The sequence below is a fragment of the Mus pahari genome, chromosome 7, assembly GCF_900095145.1.
Source record: "Mus pahari chromosome 7, PAHARI_EIJ_v1.1, whole genome shotgun sequence".
Lineage (NCBI taxonomy): Eukaryota > Metazoa > Chordata > Mammalia > Rodentia > Muridae > Mus > Mus pahari.
The window spans coordinates 80122355-80141621 of record NC_034596.1 but is presented as its reverse complement, the minus strand read 5'-3'; the positions used below and the strand labels follow the sequence as shown (position 1 = coordinate 80141621).

The 19267-nt window shown below is 42.4% G+C and overlaps 2 protein-coding genes across 6 annotated transcripts in view; one reads left to right on the top strand and one right to left on the bottom strand.

The window, feature by feature from the left end:
- Nucleotides 1-3133: 3133 nt before the first annotated feature.
- Fcf1 (FCF1 rRNA-processing protein) lies at nt 3134-14080 on the bottom strand. Its single transcript, XM_021202446.2, has 8 exons — nt 14048-14080; nt 13740-13807; nt 12233-12304; nt 10644-10792; nt 7376-7448; nt 6211-6298; nt 4300-4394; nt 3134-3268 (listed from the first exon to the last, which is right to left on the bottom strand). Exons 1-8 carry the CDS (start codon nt 14048-14050, stop codon nt 3220-3222), a joined length of 597 nt encoding a protein of 198 aa, XP_021058105.1. The 5' UTR covers nt 14051-14080; the 3' UTR covers nt 3134-3219.
- A 78-nt stretch (nt 14081-14158) lies between these two features.
- Nucleotides 14159-19267, top strand: part of Arel1 (apoptosis resistant E3 ubiquitin protein ligase 1) — a 53941-nt gene continuing 48832 nt past the window's right edge. For all 5 annotated transcript variants that reach the window (XM_029540715.1, XM_029540714.1, XM_029540717.1 and 2 more), the window contains exon 1: nt 14159-14316. The gene's annotated coding sequence lies outside the window, so the exon portion shown is untranslated. The remainder of the gene's footprint in view (nt 14317-19267) is intronic.

Here is a 19267-nt window from a genome sequence, read left to right as displayed (position 1 = left end):
CCAGGGCTACACAGAGAAACCCTATTTTGAAAAACCAAAAAAAAAAAAAAAAAAAAGTTATTAATTAGGTTTTTGAATCAAGGTTTCTCTGTGTAGCCCTGCCTGTCCTAGGACTCAATTTGTAGACCAGGCATACTCAGATCTCTCGAGTGCTGGGATTAAAGGCAGGAGCCAGTACCGCCTGCCCGAGAAGCTGTCAGAAGTACATGCACTACTTCAAGCTGCCTCTCCAGAGAAGGAAGGAGACTAGTCAGGTTTCCATGCTGGCATGTTGTTTTTTTGTACCAAGTGGTAATTTCACAGCTGTTTGCTTTGTTTGCAGGTTTGGAATTCTTGGAGCTGTACATTTATGCTTTAGGCCTCCTTGTGTGTGTGCTGTGCTACACAAAACAATATAAAACAAAGCAGGGGAGAAAAAAAAAATGACAGGGACTCAGTGAAGCAGAACAGGGAAGTAGAAAAGGTTCCCTATGGTTTTCCTGTTCCCTGCTTGCCCTGTCAGTTCTAGCTGCCCAGGCCTCCATCAGAGCTTCTCTCAACCTCAGGCATTTCCAGCCCCTACCAGGGGAATAGCATTGTTTAGTTTTGTTTCATACATTTTATTCATTTGGTGTATACACATATGTGTGCTTACACACATGGCATGGTGCACGTGGAGATCAGAGGGAGACTTTCAGGAGTTGTTCCCTCCTTCTGTTACGTGGGTCCTGGGGACTGAAGAGTCAGGCTCGGCTGTGGGTGCTTTCACCTGCCGTGCCATCCTGCTGGCTTACGGGCTTTAAATGTTGATTATTATTATCATCATCATCATTATTATTATTGCGTGTGAGAGGGAGGGAATGTATACACGTTACTGTGCAAGTGTCAAGGTCAGAGGACAACTTTACACTGGTTCTGGCGATGGAACTCAGGCCTTCAGTTTTTGTGGCAAGTCCTTTTTTTAATCCACTGAGTTGTCATTCCAGCACCACTGTTTAATAAACAGGTCCTTTCACATTCTTCTCATTCTTTCATGACAAATGTAAAGACTGCTATAGATACTATGGATTTTTATTCCCTACATTCTCTAGGTCTCAGAGAATTAGAATATAGTAAGTCACTCAAAGTTTCTAGCTTATACAATTTTCAAAAATCAAAACTAATACACACACACACACACACACATATGTGTGTGATCAGTCATGGTGGCGCATGCCTTTAGCCCCAGCACTTGGGAGGCAGAGGCAGGCAGATCTGAGTTTGAGGCCAACCTGGTCTACAGAGTGAGTTCCATCACAGCCAGGGCTACACAGAGAGACCATGTCCTGAAAACAACAAAAGTAGAAACCAGCTGAACTACTTAGAAGAGCTCAGAACAACTGAAGTGCCTAGGACCCTCTCCAACCTGCTGAGCCGCCTGCAGGCTGTAGTGTGCTCCAAGTTCCCAACTTTCGTGAGCTGTCATCCATGCTGGGGTGGGCTGTGGTGATGCAGCCATCTTTGAGTCATCTCTGTTCCTGTAACTTCTCACCCATATTCTTGTTTTGGTTTTGAAAGCAGGGTTTCTCTGTGTAGCTCTGTATGTCCTGGAGCTCACTCAGTAAGCCAGGCTGGCTTTGAACTCAGAGACCCACCTGCCTTTGCCTCCTGAGTTCTGGGATTAAAGGTGTGTGCCACCACTGCCCTGTTTCGCACCCATACATATTCTTCTAACTCCCAACAAAACTCCTAGTTTCACCAAGTTGGACTTTGGTCTGTTGTGGGCTCCCTATCTGGGGTGGGTGGACACATGTGTGTTTCATCTTCCCATTTCCCCACACCTGGTCATAAAAACTCTCTGGCAGCTACTGAGCAGCCCAACCATGTGTCTTAATAAACAAACCGTTTTTTATCCTTCTTGGATGTTCTGCTGTCTACCCTATAAGAACCTGTGTGCCCAGCTTTTCCATTCGGGAACAGCACAGTATATTGATAAAAACACAGGCTGACTCTGGTTCACCTGGATGACAAGTCCTAGTTGCCTCTTGCTAATGCTGTGGCTTTGAAGAACAAAAATAATACTGTACTGTACTGTCCACGTCTCTGTGCCTCTGCTCCCTCTGCTTCCCGTGTTTCATCTGCTTTGCCTCACTGACTTTTAAGATTTACCCAAACAGGAGCTGGAGGTGTAGCTCAGGTGGTAAGAGAGCTTGCCAAGAATGCAAGCAGCACTGGATCTGATCCTCAGCACCACACAAACCTGGGTGTACTGGTGCATGCCTATGATGCCAACATTAAGGAGGCAGAGGTAAGAGGATCCAGATTCAAGGATAATAGTCAGGTATACAGGGAGTTTGAGGCCTGTCTGGCTAATATGAGACAATGTTTAAAAATCAAAGGCAAACTAAGTAACAACAAAACCCTGAAATTACTACAAACATCTTTTCCTCCCATCTTAACAGAATGAAGTAAAAACAACAATAACAACAAAAAACTACCTTTTCTTTTTTTTTTTTTTTTTTTTCTTTTGAGATAGGGCCTGGCTATGAAGTCCATACCAGACCTCACTATGTAGACCAGGCTGGCCTTGAACCCACAGAGATCTGCCTGCATTTGCCTTCCCAGTGCTAAGATTAAGGTATGTGCTATCATACTAAGTTTCTTTAAAAAGCAAAACAACAAAAACCCCTTGTCCTTAACTTGCCCCTGATAATTTACTCTAACTCTGTTGTTTTGCTATATTTAAAAGTTTGCTAAATCAGTCAAATTATGTGAACAAGCACCGGAGCATCTGATTCATAAGATGCAGATGGACTCAGTGGCTGTTCTCAGTATCCTTACTGTCTGTGACTTCAGCTCCAAGGGGATCCAAGGCCTCGGGTCCTAACAGGTACCTCTGCTAATATGACATACCCACATGCAGACATACATATACACATTAAAAACATAATTTTTTAAAAAAAGATGCTGGGCAGTGGTGGCGCATGCCCTTAACCCTAGCACTTGGGAGGCAGAGGCAGGGGGATTTCTGAGTTCAAGGCCAGCCTGGTCTACAGAGTGAGTTCTAGGACATCCAGGGCTACACAGAGAAACCCTATTTTGAAAAACCAAAAATAAAATAAAATAAAATAAAAATAAAAAAGATGCAGCCATTTTAAGAATTGAGACAACATAGCATTTTTAAAAATCAGAAAGTGTGTTTAATTAACTGACAAGAGAGAGATGGTCCAAGAATGGCAGGCAGAATCTGTGGAGTGAGGATTAGAAGCGAGGGGCCCCATAATCATCTGGCATCCGCTCGATGTTGTATCTGACCAGGAAGGAAAGCAGACACCATTATAAGAGGAGGTATGGTTCAAAGCCATTCTGAGCCACTCCACCATTTACTCTCAAGTCATCTTAAAGTCAAGGAAACATTTTCAGAGAGACCCAACAATGAGTGACCTATACCAAAATCTTGACCATATTACTTTTTTTAGATGTGTTTATTTATTATATGTAAGTACACTGTAGCTGACTTCAGACACTCCAGAGGAGGGCGTCAGATTTTGTTAGGATGGTTGTGAGCCACCATGTGGGTGCTGGGATTTGAACTCAGGACCTTTGGAAGGGCAGTTGGTGCTCTTAACTACTAAGTCATCTCTCCAGCCCCTTGAATGTATTATTTTTGTTCTTCAAAGCCACAGCATTAGCAAGAGGCAACTAGGACTTGTCATCCAGGTGAACCAGAGTCAGCCTGTGTTTTTATCAATATACTGTGCTGTTCCCGAATGGAAAAGCTGGGCACACAGGTTCTTATAGGGTAGACAGCAGAACATCCAAGAAGGATAAAGAACGGTCTGTTTATTAAGACACACCGTTAGTTTCCCAGGTAAGGTGTTAATAAAGAGTATTCTTCCCCGCCCCCTCTCCACCGGAACTGGCCTCAAATGCACGGAGTAGCAAGAATGATCCTGAATTTTTGGTCACTGTTTCCTCAGTGTTGGGGATACAGGTGTTCTACTATGCTCAGTTTTATTCTACACTGAGAGTTAAGCTCCTCCCTCTCAAAAATCTTTAAAAAGGATATTTCTACTCAAAAGTATGAGATTGCCTTAATGCTTTGTATAAAGCAATGCATGCATTTCTAATCACCTTAATGTAACAATTTGATTTTTGCTTCAATCCAAATCCTGTCTTTGTCTTCTCCCCATTCTTGCTATTTTATCTCATTTCTTCAACTTTAAATGTAAACATGTCAGTGTAATTCCTTTGGAATCCTCTTTAACTTTACAACCTGCTCTCACTATGACTGATGACCAACCACGTGCCTCTAATCACTTTCCAATAGCAACTTCTTACCTGTGGTTAGAAATGTACATGATAGGGACGCCAGGGATCTTCCGGATTCTTCGTTTGAGGTCACGGTCAACTGTGGCCACAATGTAACACTTGTGCTGAAAGAGAAGCCCACTGATGTTTACAACTGACTCAGACAGTATATGCACACACACAACCACTGAATGGTCTCTCATTTTCACAGTAAGTATCAGAAACCTACAAGATATTTATAGAATAAAACATAAGCTACCTGGCCTCAGTGTGGTTTTATGAAAGAAAGTCAGAAGTATTCATAAGCTTCAAACTATTTTCTATTCCATACATGGGAGGCACTGCCACAGTTAAGGCAGACAGTTCCTTAGTTTTGGGAAAATGCCCCAACAGACTCCATGTAAATGCCTAGATTGGAGGGCACAGATCTCCCTTCCCCTGCTCTGTGGCTTACATGTACTCAAGTTCTTTAGTGACATAAGTTGGTAGCCTCTCACCAGGAATTGGATCTCTAGGATACAGAACTTGAGTTTAGCTTAACCTTAACTACTAGCTGGGAGCTATTTTGCTATAGTTGACTTCATATACAAATCTCCATTGAGTTTTATAGAACACTCACCACTGTGGTGGCAGCTATGATGTGGCCCCATAGATGGACCAAGTTGCTAAAGGGCAGAGAGCTCATTCAATGAAGACAGCTATCTTTAGCAAGGGCCACACTCTTCCTCTCTCCATTCTTTTTTCTTTTTCTTTCTTTCTTTTTTTGTTTTTGTTTTTTGTTTTTTGAGACAGGGTTTCTCTGTGTAGCTCTGGCTGTCCTGGAATTCACTCTAGACCAGGCTGGCCTTGAACTCAGAAATCCGCCTGCCTCTGCCTCCCAAGTGCTGGGATTAAAGGCNTGTGCCATCACCGCCCGGCATTCCTTTTTCTTTTTTGGAAGGGTCAGGCTCTTTTCTCTCCCTCCCTTCTTCTTTTCTCCCCTCTCCACCTCTCTCTCCAGTACCGTGGCTAAGGATTAAAGCCAAGGGCTGGTGCACACTAGGCAGCACTCTACCACTGGGCTACAACTCCAACCTGAGGATGGTTCTTGTGAAGAGTCTTGTGTTGTTTTGTGAGCAGTTCAGAGTGGAAGAATTAAAAAAGGAATTAACCCAGGGCACATATGCGATAGCACCCTGGAAGAGAGTAAGACCTAACAGAGCAAACATTTCTGAGTTAGGATGGAGGAAGACCATTCCTGCATGGGGTGGAAATGGAACCTTATTTAAGATCCACCGGGGAGGAGGGGATAGGGTGTGATATATTATTTCAGCTACATGAATACATTTAAGCATGTTACAGGGGATTTGTGGAATAAAGACCTAGTCACTATCCCAAATCATATACTAAGTTACCACAGATATTGGGATTGTTTTTGTTTTGTTCAAGACAGGATCTCACTGTGTAGCCCTGGCTTGCCTGGAACTCACTATGTAGTGGAGGCTGGCTTTGAACTCAGAAAGATTGGTTTGCTTCTGCCTATCAATGGGCAAGGAGCTGACCTTTGAAATCACACTTCCATCCCAAACACATGCTCTTCCTACTATGGTTAGAACACAATTTTTTAAACCTATTTTTTCAAGTAAATGGTGCCTATGCTACTTATGCACAACTGTCATATATACAATATAATATGTATATACTGTATCACTAGATAAAAACCTATATTATATGTAACTCTATCTATAGTGTTTGTGGATGCTCAGTGTATGTGTGCAACAAGTGTGTGCAGGTGTCTGCAGAGGTCAGAAGTGGGATGAGAAGTGGAATTATAGGAGGTTGTGAATCACCTATGTGAGTGTTGGCATCCGAATCTGGGTCCTCAGCAAGAACAGCTAGTGCTCGTAACCACTGAAACCCCACCTCTGCACAAAATAAACATTTCAAAAGAGATGATGATACCTGAGTTACTCTCTGTACCAAGCAGTCGTCAGCGTAGGTTCCTTTGTGTGTGCATGGCAATCGGTCAAACCGTGGATCCTTGGCGATTCTGCAGGACTCATGAAAAAAGTGGATTAAAGAAAACATTCAAGCAATCTGAAAATTTTCTCTGTCCAACCAGCAGAGCAAAGGTACGTGGTGAGGTGATCTATGGGATTATGAGGCGTGTTCGCCGTGGAAGACCATTTTTCATACTTTCATTTTCATAAGGAAGGGCATCAAACCCATGGGCAGACAGCACTGGGGCTCATTTACTAAGCAGAAAACTCTCAGTTTTTTGTATTTCCATTTTACAAAAACGGAAGGAGGTTCAGATATTAAGTTGCTCAAACCTACAGTTAAGAATAACCAGCAATTGCTGAGCAGTGGTGGCGCATGCCTTTAAACCCAGCACTTGGGAGGCAGAGGCAGGGGGATTTCTGAGTTTGAGGCCAGCCTGGTCTACAGAGTGAGCTCCAGGACAGCCAGGGATACACAGAGAAACCCTGTCTCAAAAAAACCAAAGGGGAAAAAAAAAAAAAGAAAGAAAAAAAGAAAGAAAAAAAAAAAGAAAGAAAAAGAAAAGAAAGAAAAGCCAGCAATGAAAATCAAATCCATCTTAACATTTTTAGGAAGTTGTCTTACACAAGTACATTCATTGCAAGATAGGCATAAGGGTGGTCACTATGGCATAGCCAATCAGCAATATAAAAGCTAAATACATTTTTCTGTGTCTGTCTGATTATGAAAAGAGACTGAATGTATGACCATTAGAGGATCTTGCTAATCCCCCAATAATGCAGGTCAGTGAACTGTGTGTGGGTGTTAAGATCCACAGAAGATTGGAGACAGTCTTCCTGACATTTTCTAGTTCCCTGCTCCTTTCAGCTGTCGTTCTTGTGTGAGAGCGAACAGTGAATGTGGAGTATAGGCGGTTGTTAATTGCCCAACATGGCGAGGAGAAGCTGAGCTCAGGTTCTCTGGGAAAGCAGAAAATGTTCTTGGCTGCTTGGCCAACTCTCCAGTCTGATTTACTTTAAATTTAAACTAACTTGCCAGGAAATCTTTGGTTGGCAAAGAGATAAGGTATTCTACAAATATCTGCAGTCTACCAAGGTATAGTATATCTAGACTAAGTCCTTCTTACCTTAGTGCTACACGATACTTCTGTCCCAATTTCTCAATTTCAGCCATTACACAATCAGTTATACAAGGGATACCTGCAAGGAACAAACAAAACACAGCACGAAATTAGTAACAGAACTTGTAAAGATATTCTCTGAATTATATTTAATTCAGTCTGTAAAATTCCTGTAGACTTCTGCAATGACAGCAGATTAAGTCCACTGAAATCACCAGTAAGAACTAAAAGAAACGGGGGTGGAGAGATGACTCAGTAGTTAAAAGCATTGGCTGCTCTTCCAGAGGACCTGGGCTCAATTCTCTGTACTCACATGGCAGCTTACAACTGTCTGTAACTCTAGTTCCAGGGAATCTGACACCCTTACACAGACATGGATGTAGGAAAGCCACCAATGCAGATAAAAATAATAATTAAAGAAACAAACAAACCAAAAACCTAAGAGAATTGGGTGGCAAAGGCTTGTAACCCTAGCTACTCCAGATGGTGATACAGGAGGACTGAAAGTCCAAGACCAGCATGGGCCAGAAATAGCTCAAGGCCATCTTGGGCAATTTGGTGTGACCCTGTCTCAAAACAAAAAAGTAAACATGGCCTGGGGACACAGCTCAGCAGTACAGTGCTTGCCTAATATTCAGGAGGTCCTGGGTTCAGTCTTCAGCATGTGGGGTTGGTGGTAGGTGGGAGTGATGCATAACTGTAATCTGAGCATTTAGGAGGAAGAGGCTGAAGGTTCAGTACTTCAAGGTCATCCTTAGCTACACAATAAATTCTAGAGCAGCACGGATTACATCAGATTCTGTCTCAAAACAGTGACAACAGCCTCCCCAAAACACAAACAAAATTATACATTTAAACAACTGAATACTATAAAACGCACAAGGATGAGGCCATTCTATATAGATAAGGCAAAGTGCTCAAGGTATATTATTAAATGCAAAAACCAATAACAGACACCTAAAATGTGATCTCTAGAGTCATGACCAGAAACAAAACAGTGCTTCGAGTGGCTCCTGAAAACGTCAAGCTGAATGACTAAAGGAACTGGGGTTTCTTCTTGGAGCCTATGTCCTACTCCGTTGTAGGCCTCACGCTTTCACTGTCATATGGCTATGAAGTTAGCCTTCTTCAAGTACACATTACCTTCTGGTTCTACAATATCTAATTTCACTGACCTAGTATCTCCATTCTATTCTCAGATTTTCAGTTTTTCTCTGCTTGTCTTTCTAAAGCATCAGTGTACATTTAAATTATGTCCACGTATTTACTGGGGGAGTTGGGACCATGTGCTATATATGTGCATGAGTGAAGGTTAGATGCTAACTCCTAGGAGTCTGTTCTCTCCTCCAAAACCTGGGCTCCTGGGCTCCAACTCAGGCGGCTTGCTGCAAAGTGCCTTTACCAGATGAGCCATCATTTTAGCCCAGTGCATTTTAAAAAAATTTCCTCTTAAAAATATTTTAGTGTAGATGAATGTTTTGCTTGCATATATGTGCCATGTGCGTGCCTGGTGCTTGTAGAGGTCAGACGAGGACATCAGATCCTCTGCAACTGGAATTACAGACAGTTGTGAGTCACCATGTGAGTGCTGGGAACTGAAGCCAGGTCCTTTGCAAGACTAACAAGTGTTCTTTAACTGCCGATCCACCTCTCCATCACCATAACCTGCTACCCCCAGCACTTTTATTTTTCAAAGAACCATTTTTGCTGAACAGCAGAGAGGATTTAGTATGATTCTTAGGAGGCCTAGTACTTTTTTGGTATGGCACAAGCCATTAATCCCTGCATCCGGGAGTCAGAAGCAGGTCTATTTCTTTGAGTTTGAGGCCAGACTGATCTACAGAGACTTCTAAGACAGCCAGAGCTACATAGTGAGACCCTGTTTCAAATCCTCACCCCTGGGAAAAAAATCGTTACATTCTATAAATCCTGTGAGAATTATGAAACTACGATGAAAACATAAATGGGCACATGCTACCGAAAAGCGTAGGGTGGTTAAGTGTGCTCGTGGCTCTTGCAGAGGATCCAGCACCACACGGTGGCTCACAACCATCTGTAATTCCAGTTGCAGGGGGATCCAATACCCCAGACACATGGAAAACACATTCAGGTAACACACATACACATAAAATAATAAATAAGTTTACAAACAAACAAACAAAAAACCAAACCCCAAAGGCAAGAGACCTACCCCCAGCAGCCACCACAGTTTCCCATCTGCACAGAAGAATGTAGCATGTCTGTGATGCTACAAACCACAACAATGTGTGCCTGTCTTTTTGAAAAAAGAAATGTAAAATCTCCCTTTGATTACAGTAATTTATTCCCCTCTGAATGTCATTTGTCTCTCTCTCTCTCTTTTTTTTAAAAGATTTATTTATTTATTTATTATATGTAAGTACACTGTAGCTGTCTTCAGACACTTCAGAAGAGGGCATCAGATCTCATTGCGGGTGGTTGTGAGCCACCATGTGGTTGCTGGGATTTGAACTCTGGACCTTTGGAAGAGCAGTCGGTGCTCTTACTCACTGAGCCATCTCTCCAGCCCATCGTTTGTCTCTTTAACAGAGCAACAACTTATGAATAGGAACCTATCATAAAATGAAGCAAATCTTTTTTTGCAGTGGTAGGGCTACTCTCAGAGCTCCTCACACACTAGGACATGCTCCACTGTTGAACCACTGAGCTATTTCCCTAACTGAAAAATGTAACACGCCTCACTATTAGGAAGGCATTCTCTTAGATATGGCTTAGCTTTCTTTTTCCCATTCAGGATTACGACAGGAGGGGATACCCAAATAAACAAGGGAACTCTGCACACTGAGGTATAAGCTACCTCAGGTCCTTGGTAATACAAATGATTTCTAACTGGATAAATGTGAGAACTGTCTAGTATTTGACTTCTGGCTGTGTTACCATAAGTGGAAATAGGCTTTATTTAGCCTTCCTAGAGTAGATTAGAATTCATCCTGCTTAATAGAAATGTATGTACCAAAAACAGATTTTCATTTGTTCAGAATTTTAAAACCCAGGCTCAAAACTGACGTCTCTAATGACAGTGAAAGCACTGCTTTCCAATTGTGAGAATTTAATTACTCCTAGTCAACTATGCATTAGATCTCAACTTGGTGAACTGCCATTGCTAGGTACACTGGAAACTAAGTGGCCCTTAGATCACTCACTGGGTCTTCACTCCCCCCCCCCCCTTTATGGATTTGGACAAGTATGATTGTTTTATACAGATGTCACAGAAATACAAAAGCACGATACTCACACTTGGCATACAGACAGTCCATCATTGACTGCACTAAGTCCAGTTTGGCCTTAATAGAAAAGTTGATGAAGTTGGTATCGACAAGGATGTGGTAAGGTGGACCCAGCTGTGTATTATACTGGAAGAACAAGCAGGAAGGATGCTGGGGGCTGAAAGGAGAAAGAAAATAAGACCACAGGCTGACGTCTACATTGATAATTTTGATGTTAACGAAATGAAAATTGAAGTATCTGAGAAAGTTCACTACAGATAAACATCTTTCCCCTTGTTCACTGCAGGCAGGAAAGGGGCTGAGTAAAGGGCTCAGCAGTAAGAAGCATGCACTACTGCTCTCAGAGGACGCAGACTTAGTTCCTATGCTGACTGTACTGGCTAATTTTGTGTCAACTTGACACAAGCTGGAGTTATCACAGAGAAAGGAGCTTCAGTTGGGGAAATGCCTCCACAAGATCCACCTGTAAGGCATTTTCTCAATTAGTGATCAAGGGGGTTGGTCCCCTTGTGGGTGGTGCCATCTTTGGGCTGGTAGTCTTGGTTCTATAAAAGAGCAGGCTGAGCAAGCCAGGGGAGGCAAGCCAGTAAAGAACATCCCTCCATGGCCTCTGCATCAGCTCCTGCTTTCTGACCTGCTTGAGTTCCAGTCCTGACTTCCTTGGTGTTGAACAGCAATGTGGAAGTGTAAGCGGAATAAACCCTTTCCTCCCCAACTTGCTCCTTGGTCATGATGTTTGTGCAGGAATAGAAACCCTGACTAAGACACTGACCTTGAGTGTTCATTACTGCCTGTAACTCCAGTATCAGGGGTGCTACACCCTCAGTCTCCAGAAAACCAAACTCATGTGCGCATGCCCACACAGACACATACATGGACACACATACACATAATTAAAGAAACTCTAAAAAGGAAAGTTGACAGCATGTTATTTTCAGGCCCACTAGAAAGCTCTGATATAACTTTAAAAACACAATTATTCCAAACCAGCTCTTCCTCTATCTGGAGACTAGTCTCGGGCGCAGAAAGAATCTAGTTATCAGGATTAAAATCAATGCCATAGCATGTTGCAATTCTCAGAATCCTAAGATGGATGGAACGTAAACAGACCATCTAGCATTAGGACTATAGCAGAGCCCGTTACTCATTTACACCCCACGATGTTCCTGAACCAGGAACTGCTGTGACAATACAGCCTCTGCAAATCCAGAGCAGGAAGAGAAAATCATGCAAAACGTGGTCAGATTTTTCATCAAGTTAAAGGTACTTATTTTAAAGGAATGACCTTCATCCAGAATATATAACCACACTGATTTGTGGCAATATAGTCTCTCTTTTGTGACATTTTCGTGTGGCAAACAATAGAAATTATTTGTTTTAAAAAGATTTTTTGAAAAGATAAAAAGTTTAGTCCTAGTGTCTTCAGGGAAAATGTATTGCTCAACGGGATTCAAACCCTCAAAGCACGGAGATCAGGATATGCCCATCGACAGCACTTGCACTTGACAAGCAACAGAGTCAGGGAAGCCTGGACTCTTACAGGGCCGCTGCCTTCAGTCTCTGAGAGGCAAGGCAAGCTGACGATCTTAGTACTCACACTTCTCTTTCCTTCAGGGCGCTCGGATCTTTCTTCTCTTTCTTCTTAGGCTTCAACCTATCCTTTTCTTTACTGCAAAAAAGCAAATCCAGAGAAGGGAAAAATGATGCAGTTGAAATCTCCTTTGAAAGTTGGTTGGGGCTGTCTCTCTGTAGTAGAACACCGGCCTAGCATGTGTGGAGCCCGAGGTTCAATCTCTATCACCTCAAGTTCCATTCGCGTTCCGTTACCAAAGAAGTCCAGTTGTGGACTTTGTGATGTTAGTATCAACATATACTATGAGAACAAGGAAATAGAGCAGGAAGTAGCCAGAAAATATACAAATTAATCAACAAGGCCAATAAACTCAAGATGTTATTAATGAGTAAATTCTAATTATAACTTTTTTCTTGGTATAAATGGGGGTTGATTATACTCAAAGTACACTATATACCCACTTGAAAAATAACAATGAAATTTATTATTATGTGCAATATATGCTAATAATAAAAAAAAAAAAACACGTCTAAGAGGCTGTGAAGAGGTTGTTATTAACCTGCTGAAGACATCTGAATATCCCAAGGTAGGCAAGGTGGCCCTTCTAGCTCCAGGGAGGGAGAGGCAGACAGAGCTCTATGAATTTGAGGTCTGGTCAACACAGCAAGTTCCAAGGTAGCCAAGGCTACTTAGTGAGACCCTGTCTCAATAAACAACAACAATAACAACAACAAAAACCAAACCAAACCAAAAAGGACTCAAATCACAAGTTCAGGAGGAAAGTTTCTCCACATTCTTTATAAAGGCCTGAAACATAACACACATATAAAATAAAGACTCAACACAAGGAAGTTATCAGTGGGACATTGTTCCTAAAAGATAAAATAAAAACCCACATCAGAAGCTGAGAATAATAACTCTGAAGGTTCTAATGACCACTCTCTTGTTTCGAAAATCTTAAACACAAAGACCAGTCTTCATCTAATTGTTTACCCAGTCTTTACTGATACAGAGAAACTGGTTGAGTATTCTTTATAATGGGAATATCATTCTAGCTTGTTCTAAGGTTCTGAATTCTTTTTTTTTTTTTTTTTTTTCTTCGAGACAGGGTTTCTCTGTGTAGCCCTGGCTGTCCTGGAACTCACTTTGTAGATCAGGCTGGCCCCGAACTCAGAAATCCGCCTGCCTCTACCTCCCGAGTGCTGGGATTAAAGGCGTGCGCCACCACGCCCGGCTCTGAATTCTTATAACTTAAAAAATGGAACTATCTTGGACTTTTCCCATCCTGCTTTTTAAACTTGGGTGGCAGGACCTGAAGACAGGCATGGTATGACCTCCTCACCGGCTTTCCCACAACGATACCATCCCCTGCCCCACCGAATGTGTGACTATAATTCCATGCAATACAGGCCTAGGACCTAATGCGCAAGACAAAAACCATCAAATGTTTCTACTTAGCCAGCCCATCGTGACTTCTGTAGTTCTGCTCAGTTTAAGAAAGCAGTTGGTTCTGATCACTCTGATCACTCACAGTCGCTCGTCTCTGAGACTAAGCATTCGCTTCATAGCCGCATATTTCCTTGTTTTCTTTTGCTTCCCCTTGAAACAGAAGTTTTCGAGTTAAAAAGAGCTGAAAACATCTCTTAAAGTTCTCTATTTTTCTTGCCCTTTCTTTCCCCCAAACAGCACCCAGTCCCCCTCCCTTCGAACTAAGGCCAGAATGGAATTAAACAAACAAACAAACAAACAACAAGGAAGCGCCGAGTCTATATCTGGCCAAGAGTTGAGCTCCCATTTGCTCCCCAAAGCTCTCTGACAAAGTTCTCCCACTCCGCTCACCATGTTCACGCCGCACTCCTGTTTCTTCCGGAATCGCTCGCAGCGCGACACTTTACGTCACTCACACTCTCTTTCCGGCAAAGGCCAACCCGGAGGCGGAAGCTACTTTGGGAAACGGAAAAGCTCCGAGCCGGCTCTTACCGTTGGCGGAGATCCGCACTGGAGATTTTTTTGGGGGGTCGGGTGGAGGGTAGGATTTATGCTGGATGAGGCCGCTGCTTCCTCGGACCCCAGAACTAGGACTCGGCCACGCTGCCGCCCCCGTTCGGGTAACGTTTCTCTCCACGCCGCAGCCGGAGGCACCAGAGTTGCTGAAGGCGAGCGAGGGAAGAGGGGACGAGGGCAGAGGGGTCGGGAATCCTGGGCGCCCCAGAGTTTGACAGTACATTCTGCTTTTCCTCTGGCACATCAGGGCTCTGTAGTTCAGCCTTGTGGCTCTGGTTATTGATCGGTTTTCCTCGCCGGCTTGGAACTTCGTGAGGCTGGGTGTACGATTCTTCGGAAAGAGAGGAATGTAATAGCGCTGGAGGACATCCCCAGATATTCTCCCTCCCTCCGGCTCTGTCTTTCTTTTCTGTCTGCATGTCTCTGTCTCTGTCTCTGTCTCTGTCTCTGTCTCTGTCTCTGTCTCTCTCTCTCTCTCTCTCTCTCTCTCTCCCCGTGTGTGTGTACGATCCCTTGAAAGTCTGTGGAAGGCCAGGGACAGCTTTCTTGGAAGTGGATGTGCAGTTTATGAGACTTGTAAGCTTGTAAACTTCATTTTAGTTGACTCTTTTGATACCGTTGTTTCTACTGATGTTGAAGTTGTGTCCTAGACTCTCAGAGGTCAGTTTGGGTCGGTTGGGTTCTAAAGCATGTGTTTTTCTAACTGCATGACATTGACCTAGTGTTGCTGGGTTAAGAGATGTTCGAGGTGTAACAGTGGGACTTTGGCGTCTGACAGGCTGTAGTTCAATCCCTCTCTTGAAATGCTTTACTTGCTGTGTTACTTTGGGCTATCAGTTGGTGCCTGTTTCTTTGTGTATAAAGCTAAGATCATCATCTTAGTACCTGTATTACCAAGACACCACCAGGACCAACCTGCGTTTTCATAGTCATAATCATAGTCCCTAGAAATGCTTGCCATTAAAGTCTTTTCAGTCATTTCCTGTCATGTTTTTCCAACCTGAAATGTTACACCACTTAAGTGTTCATGTGTTTTTACTATTTTGAAACTTGACCATGTTGGTGAACCTCAGAACTCTTACTAAATTTTCAGGTCTCTATAATGGGTCTTTTTGTGTCGGTTTGAATGTGGAACTGGTGTCCTTCCTGTTGTTCTCCTTGAGACTCATATGTGTGCAGGTCTCTCGGTTGTTCACACATCTGTGGGTTGTGAATTTTTGGTGTTAAAATCCTTTTATTATTGACATGTCTTCAGAGACTTTACTTCTGTTTTACCTCCACCGAGAGGTCCTTATCTTTTCACAACAGGTTGTGTCTGCCTGGCTACCATTCATGGGTAGAATTAGCAACACCCATATTTAAAAAAAAACGAAACATGTTAGTGATTTAGCCGTTTTGGGGGTGTTAGTGATTTAGCCGTTAGGCATTTAGCCGTTTTGGGGGGTGGGGGATTTGAGACAGGGTTTCTCTGTGTATCCCTGGCTGTCCTGGAACTCACTTTGTAGACCAGGCTGGCCTTGAACTCAGAAACCCACCTGCCTCTGCCTCCCAAGTGCTGGGATTAAAGGCGCGTGCCACCACTGCCCATCAGCATTTAGCCTTTTAAATAAACGTGGTCAGTTATTTAAAAAAAAATCTGGAGATTGATTAGAAAAAGAGAGAAACAGAGACAGACAGAGACAGAGAAAGAAAAAGAGAGACAGAGACAGACAGACTGCACCCTTGTGCACTTGATTGAGAGCACTCAAAGAGAAAATTGCCGAGCTAGGTAATTTGTAATTTGCTTTTAAATTCAGGGACTGAAAGAAAAGCCCTTCCTCTCAAGTTTGAAATCCATGAACTGTTTTTTTTTCCCCCCTTTTATTTTAAATCGATTTACAGCTTCTGTTCTGAGAACTTTCTGATCCTTGATTGTTAATACTTGATAAGGAGCTGAATCAGTGGAGGAACACTGTGGGGGTTGAGAACATAGCTAGCAGAGTGCTTTGCTGCATTGTAATTTTGTCATAATCTGGGAGTCCTAAAGCCTACGATTAAAGCCTCAACTATTGTATGCCATCCTTTGATAGGGATGGAAGGTAGCATGGTTTTGACTGTTGGATGGAAGTGGGAAGTAATTACTTTTGACTGCTCACTTGTGAGGGAAAGAATTATTTTAGTTCTTCTCAGTGGTTCATTGTGTATTTTCTGTAGCCCTGAAGAGAAAGAGTCTCTTGACCCCCAAGTCCACAGTTTGAATACTTAATTGGCCTTGGACTTTGTTCTTCTTAAATTGGTCTAAATACATTTGAATACAATTATGACTAGTGGGAGAGCCCCTAGAGAACACCTTATATTTCAGGTTAATTTAGAGATATTATTTCTAGTTTCAAACTACATGTTTACGTTTATCTCATGGGCCATATGTTGTTCTCCCAACAAACATTTATTTTGTTAATTACTTTTTAATTTAACCTGCTGACTTTAAATGGAGTAAGGGCCAGAGAGAGGACGTGATGGTTAAGAGCACTGGCCGCTGTTTCTGTGACCCATCTGGCTCTCAGCACCCACATCTGACAGCTCCCAGCTGCCGTAAGCCTAACTCCAGGGGATTTGACACCTTCTTCTAGCCTTCACAAGAAACCCCCCCCTCTCTTTCTCTCTCATACACACACACACACACAAAACCCATATACATAAAATAAAAACAAAAGATGTTTAAAATGTAGTAATAGAGGGTACAGCACGTTCTTCTGGGTCTTGATGTTGGGTTGGTGACACGACACTCTAGAGGTACATCACATATTCACAAGGCAGTTATTGAGAGGCCATTCTGTCCCAGACAACATGCTAGTTACTGTTAAAACAAAAACAAAAGCGATCTCAGCCTCTGTTGAAGAATAACTTGTAAATAGTTAAATACTGTACCAAGTGATCAACATACTTTGGAAAAATTATTGCCCATGTTCATCCTTCTGCAAGGGTCCTGGTTAGAGTATGGCTGCTTAACATACCCTACAACAGTTAAGATTTTGTAACATTAGTAAGTACTATAGTAATTATTTTACCTTTTTTTTTTTTTTTAAAGAAAAGGTCTAGTGTATCACAGGCTGGCCTTGAACAATTGAGCATGACCTAGAACTTTGTTTGTTTGTTTGTTTGTTTGTTTGTTTATACAGCCAAGGCTGTTCTGAAACTCACTCTGAAGACCAGATTGGTCTGGAACTCCCAGAGATCCGCCTGCCTCTGCTTCCCAAGTGCTGGGATTAAAGGTGTGTCACCATGCCCAGTAGTTGATTCTACTACTTCAGCCTCCTGAGCGCTAAGTTCCTGAGCATTGCTGGCTAAGAAACTCTACCAACTGAGCTACAGACAGAGGCCCTCATTTTACCTTTGAAATGGGTCTAGCCATTAATTATCTTCAGTTACTATTTTTTGGTGACATATTTTTGAATGATTATTAAATGCTTAGTCTTCATTTTTTTTATAGTAACATTTCCAGACTTATGAGGTGGTTTACATGTTGTCCTGTGTATGTACATGTGCAGTCTGTATTCATATATGTGTATTCTTACAGGGTGTGTGTACATGTGTGTCTGTGTTCACATATGTGTATTTGTTTAGGTGCAGGTTGATATTAGTGTTAAAATGCTGATATTCATTGCATTTTGGGCTCTTTGTACTTTCTGGCCAGTAATCAGATAATGGTAATTTAATAATAAGCAACAAACATTTTGTGTAACATGATAATAGTATTAACTAATATTAATATGATTCTTTCAATTTTCAATAGGGATCTAGTCCATGTTATTTTAACCCTCATCTACTTGGAAAGTTCAAATGCAAGGATAGCTTCAGGTGTAAATGGTAAAGCTATTTGGAAGAAAAAGCAATGGAGACCTTCCAAGTATGAAGCAATTTTTCACATTTTTGTAAAGAAGGAAATGTAAGTGGGCAAATAGTATGTAGAAAGGAGTAGAGAAATATTTAATAAAGGTTTGAACCTTGCACTGCCCAAGTTGGGGCAGTGATTAGGGAAGCGAAATACCGTGTTCCTCTCTGCTTTTCATCCCACTCTTTCAAATGTTCACTTCTTACATAACCACAGTACATCTGTCACGTCTAAGAATTGGTAGATTATTTCTTACTAAACTACAGACTTTTGGATATCACAAAAATGTCAACTCACCTTCTCTTTTCTATGCAGAACCCAATCCAGAATTCCACATTGCAGTCAAATTGGTTTTTGTTTTGTTTTGTTTTGTTTTGTTTTGTTTTGTTTTTTTAAATGTGGTCTCATTATGTAGCTCTTGTTGCTTAGAATTTGCTGTCCATAGCTTTAGATCTGTCAGGGATTTGGTTTTGAATGTGTAAGTATTGAGCTCCTCTTCATACTAAGTTGGGAGGGAAGACAAATGGCTATAGTCCCTGAATTTGAGAGATGGGGACAGCAGGAGTAGGAATGTTAAGGTCATCCTCAGCTACATAACGAGCTTGAGACTGACCTGGGCTACATAAAACTCTGCCTCCCTCCCCCCTATAGAATAACCAAACAATCAGAAAAAGGATTGTTCTTCCTTCAGTTAGATACTTTTTTTTTCCTTAAAACTAAGATTGGAGGGATCTGGAAAGATGGCTCAGTGGTTGCGAGTGCTTGCTATTCTTCCAGAGGATCCAGGTTCTGTTTCCAGCATCCACATGACAGCTCACAGCTGCTGGTTCCAGAAGATTCAGTGGCTGCTGCTGGCCTTCAAGGGCACCACGATTACAGGTGGGGGGGCATACAGATACATACAGGCAAAACACTCACACACATAAAATAAAAAGGAGAGTGGAGGGCCAGCAACATGGCGCATCAGGTTGAAAGTGCTTGCCACACAAGCCTGACATCTTGGATTTGATCCCTGGAACCCATAGTGGAGAGGGAGAACCAACTCCTGGAAATGGTCCTGTGACCTCTATACAAGCCATGGAGGCAGGGATTTTAGCTGTGTGTGTGTGTGTGTGTGTGTGTGTGTGTGTGTGTGTGTGAGAGAGAGAGAGAGAGAGAGAGAGAGAGAGAGAGAGAGAGAGAGA

Excerpts from the sequence above, each read along its gene's own strand:
- Fcf1 (XM_021202446.2), bottom strand. Across the intron at positions 7,449-10,643 it reads GGACTGTCTGTATGCCAAGT|GTATCCCTTGTATAACTGAT; the intron begins GTGAGTATCGTG and ends TGTTCCTTGCAG. Across the intron at positions 3,269-4,299 it reads ATGTACATTTCTAACCACAG|ATACAACATCGAGCGGATGC; the intron begins GTAAGAAGTTGC and ends CTTCCTGGTCAG.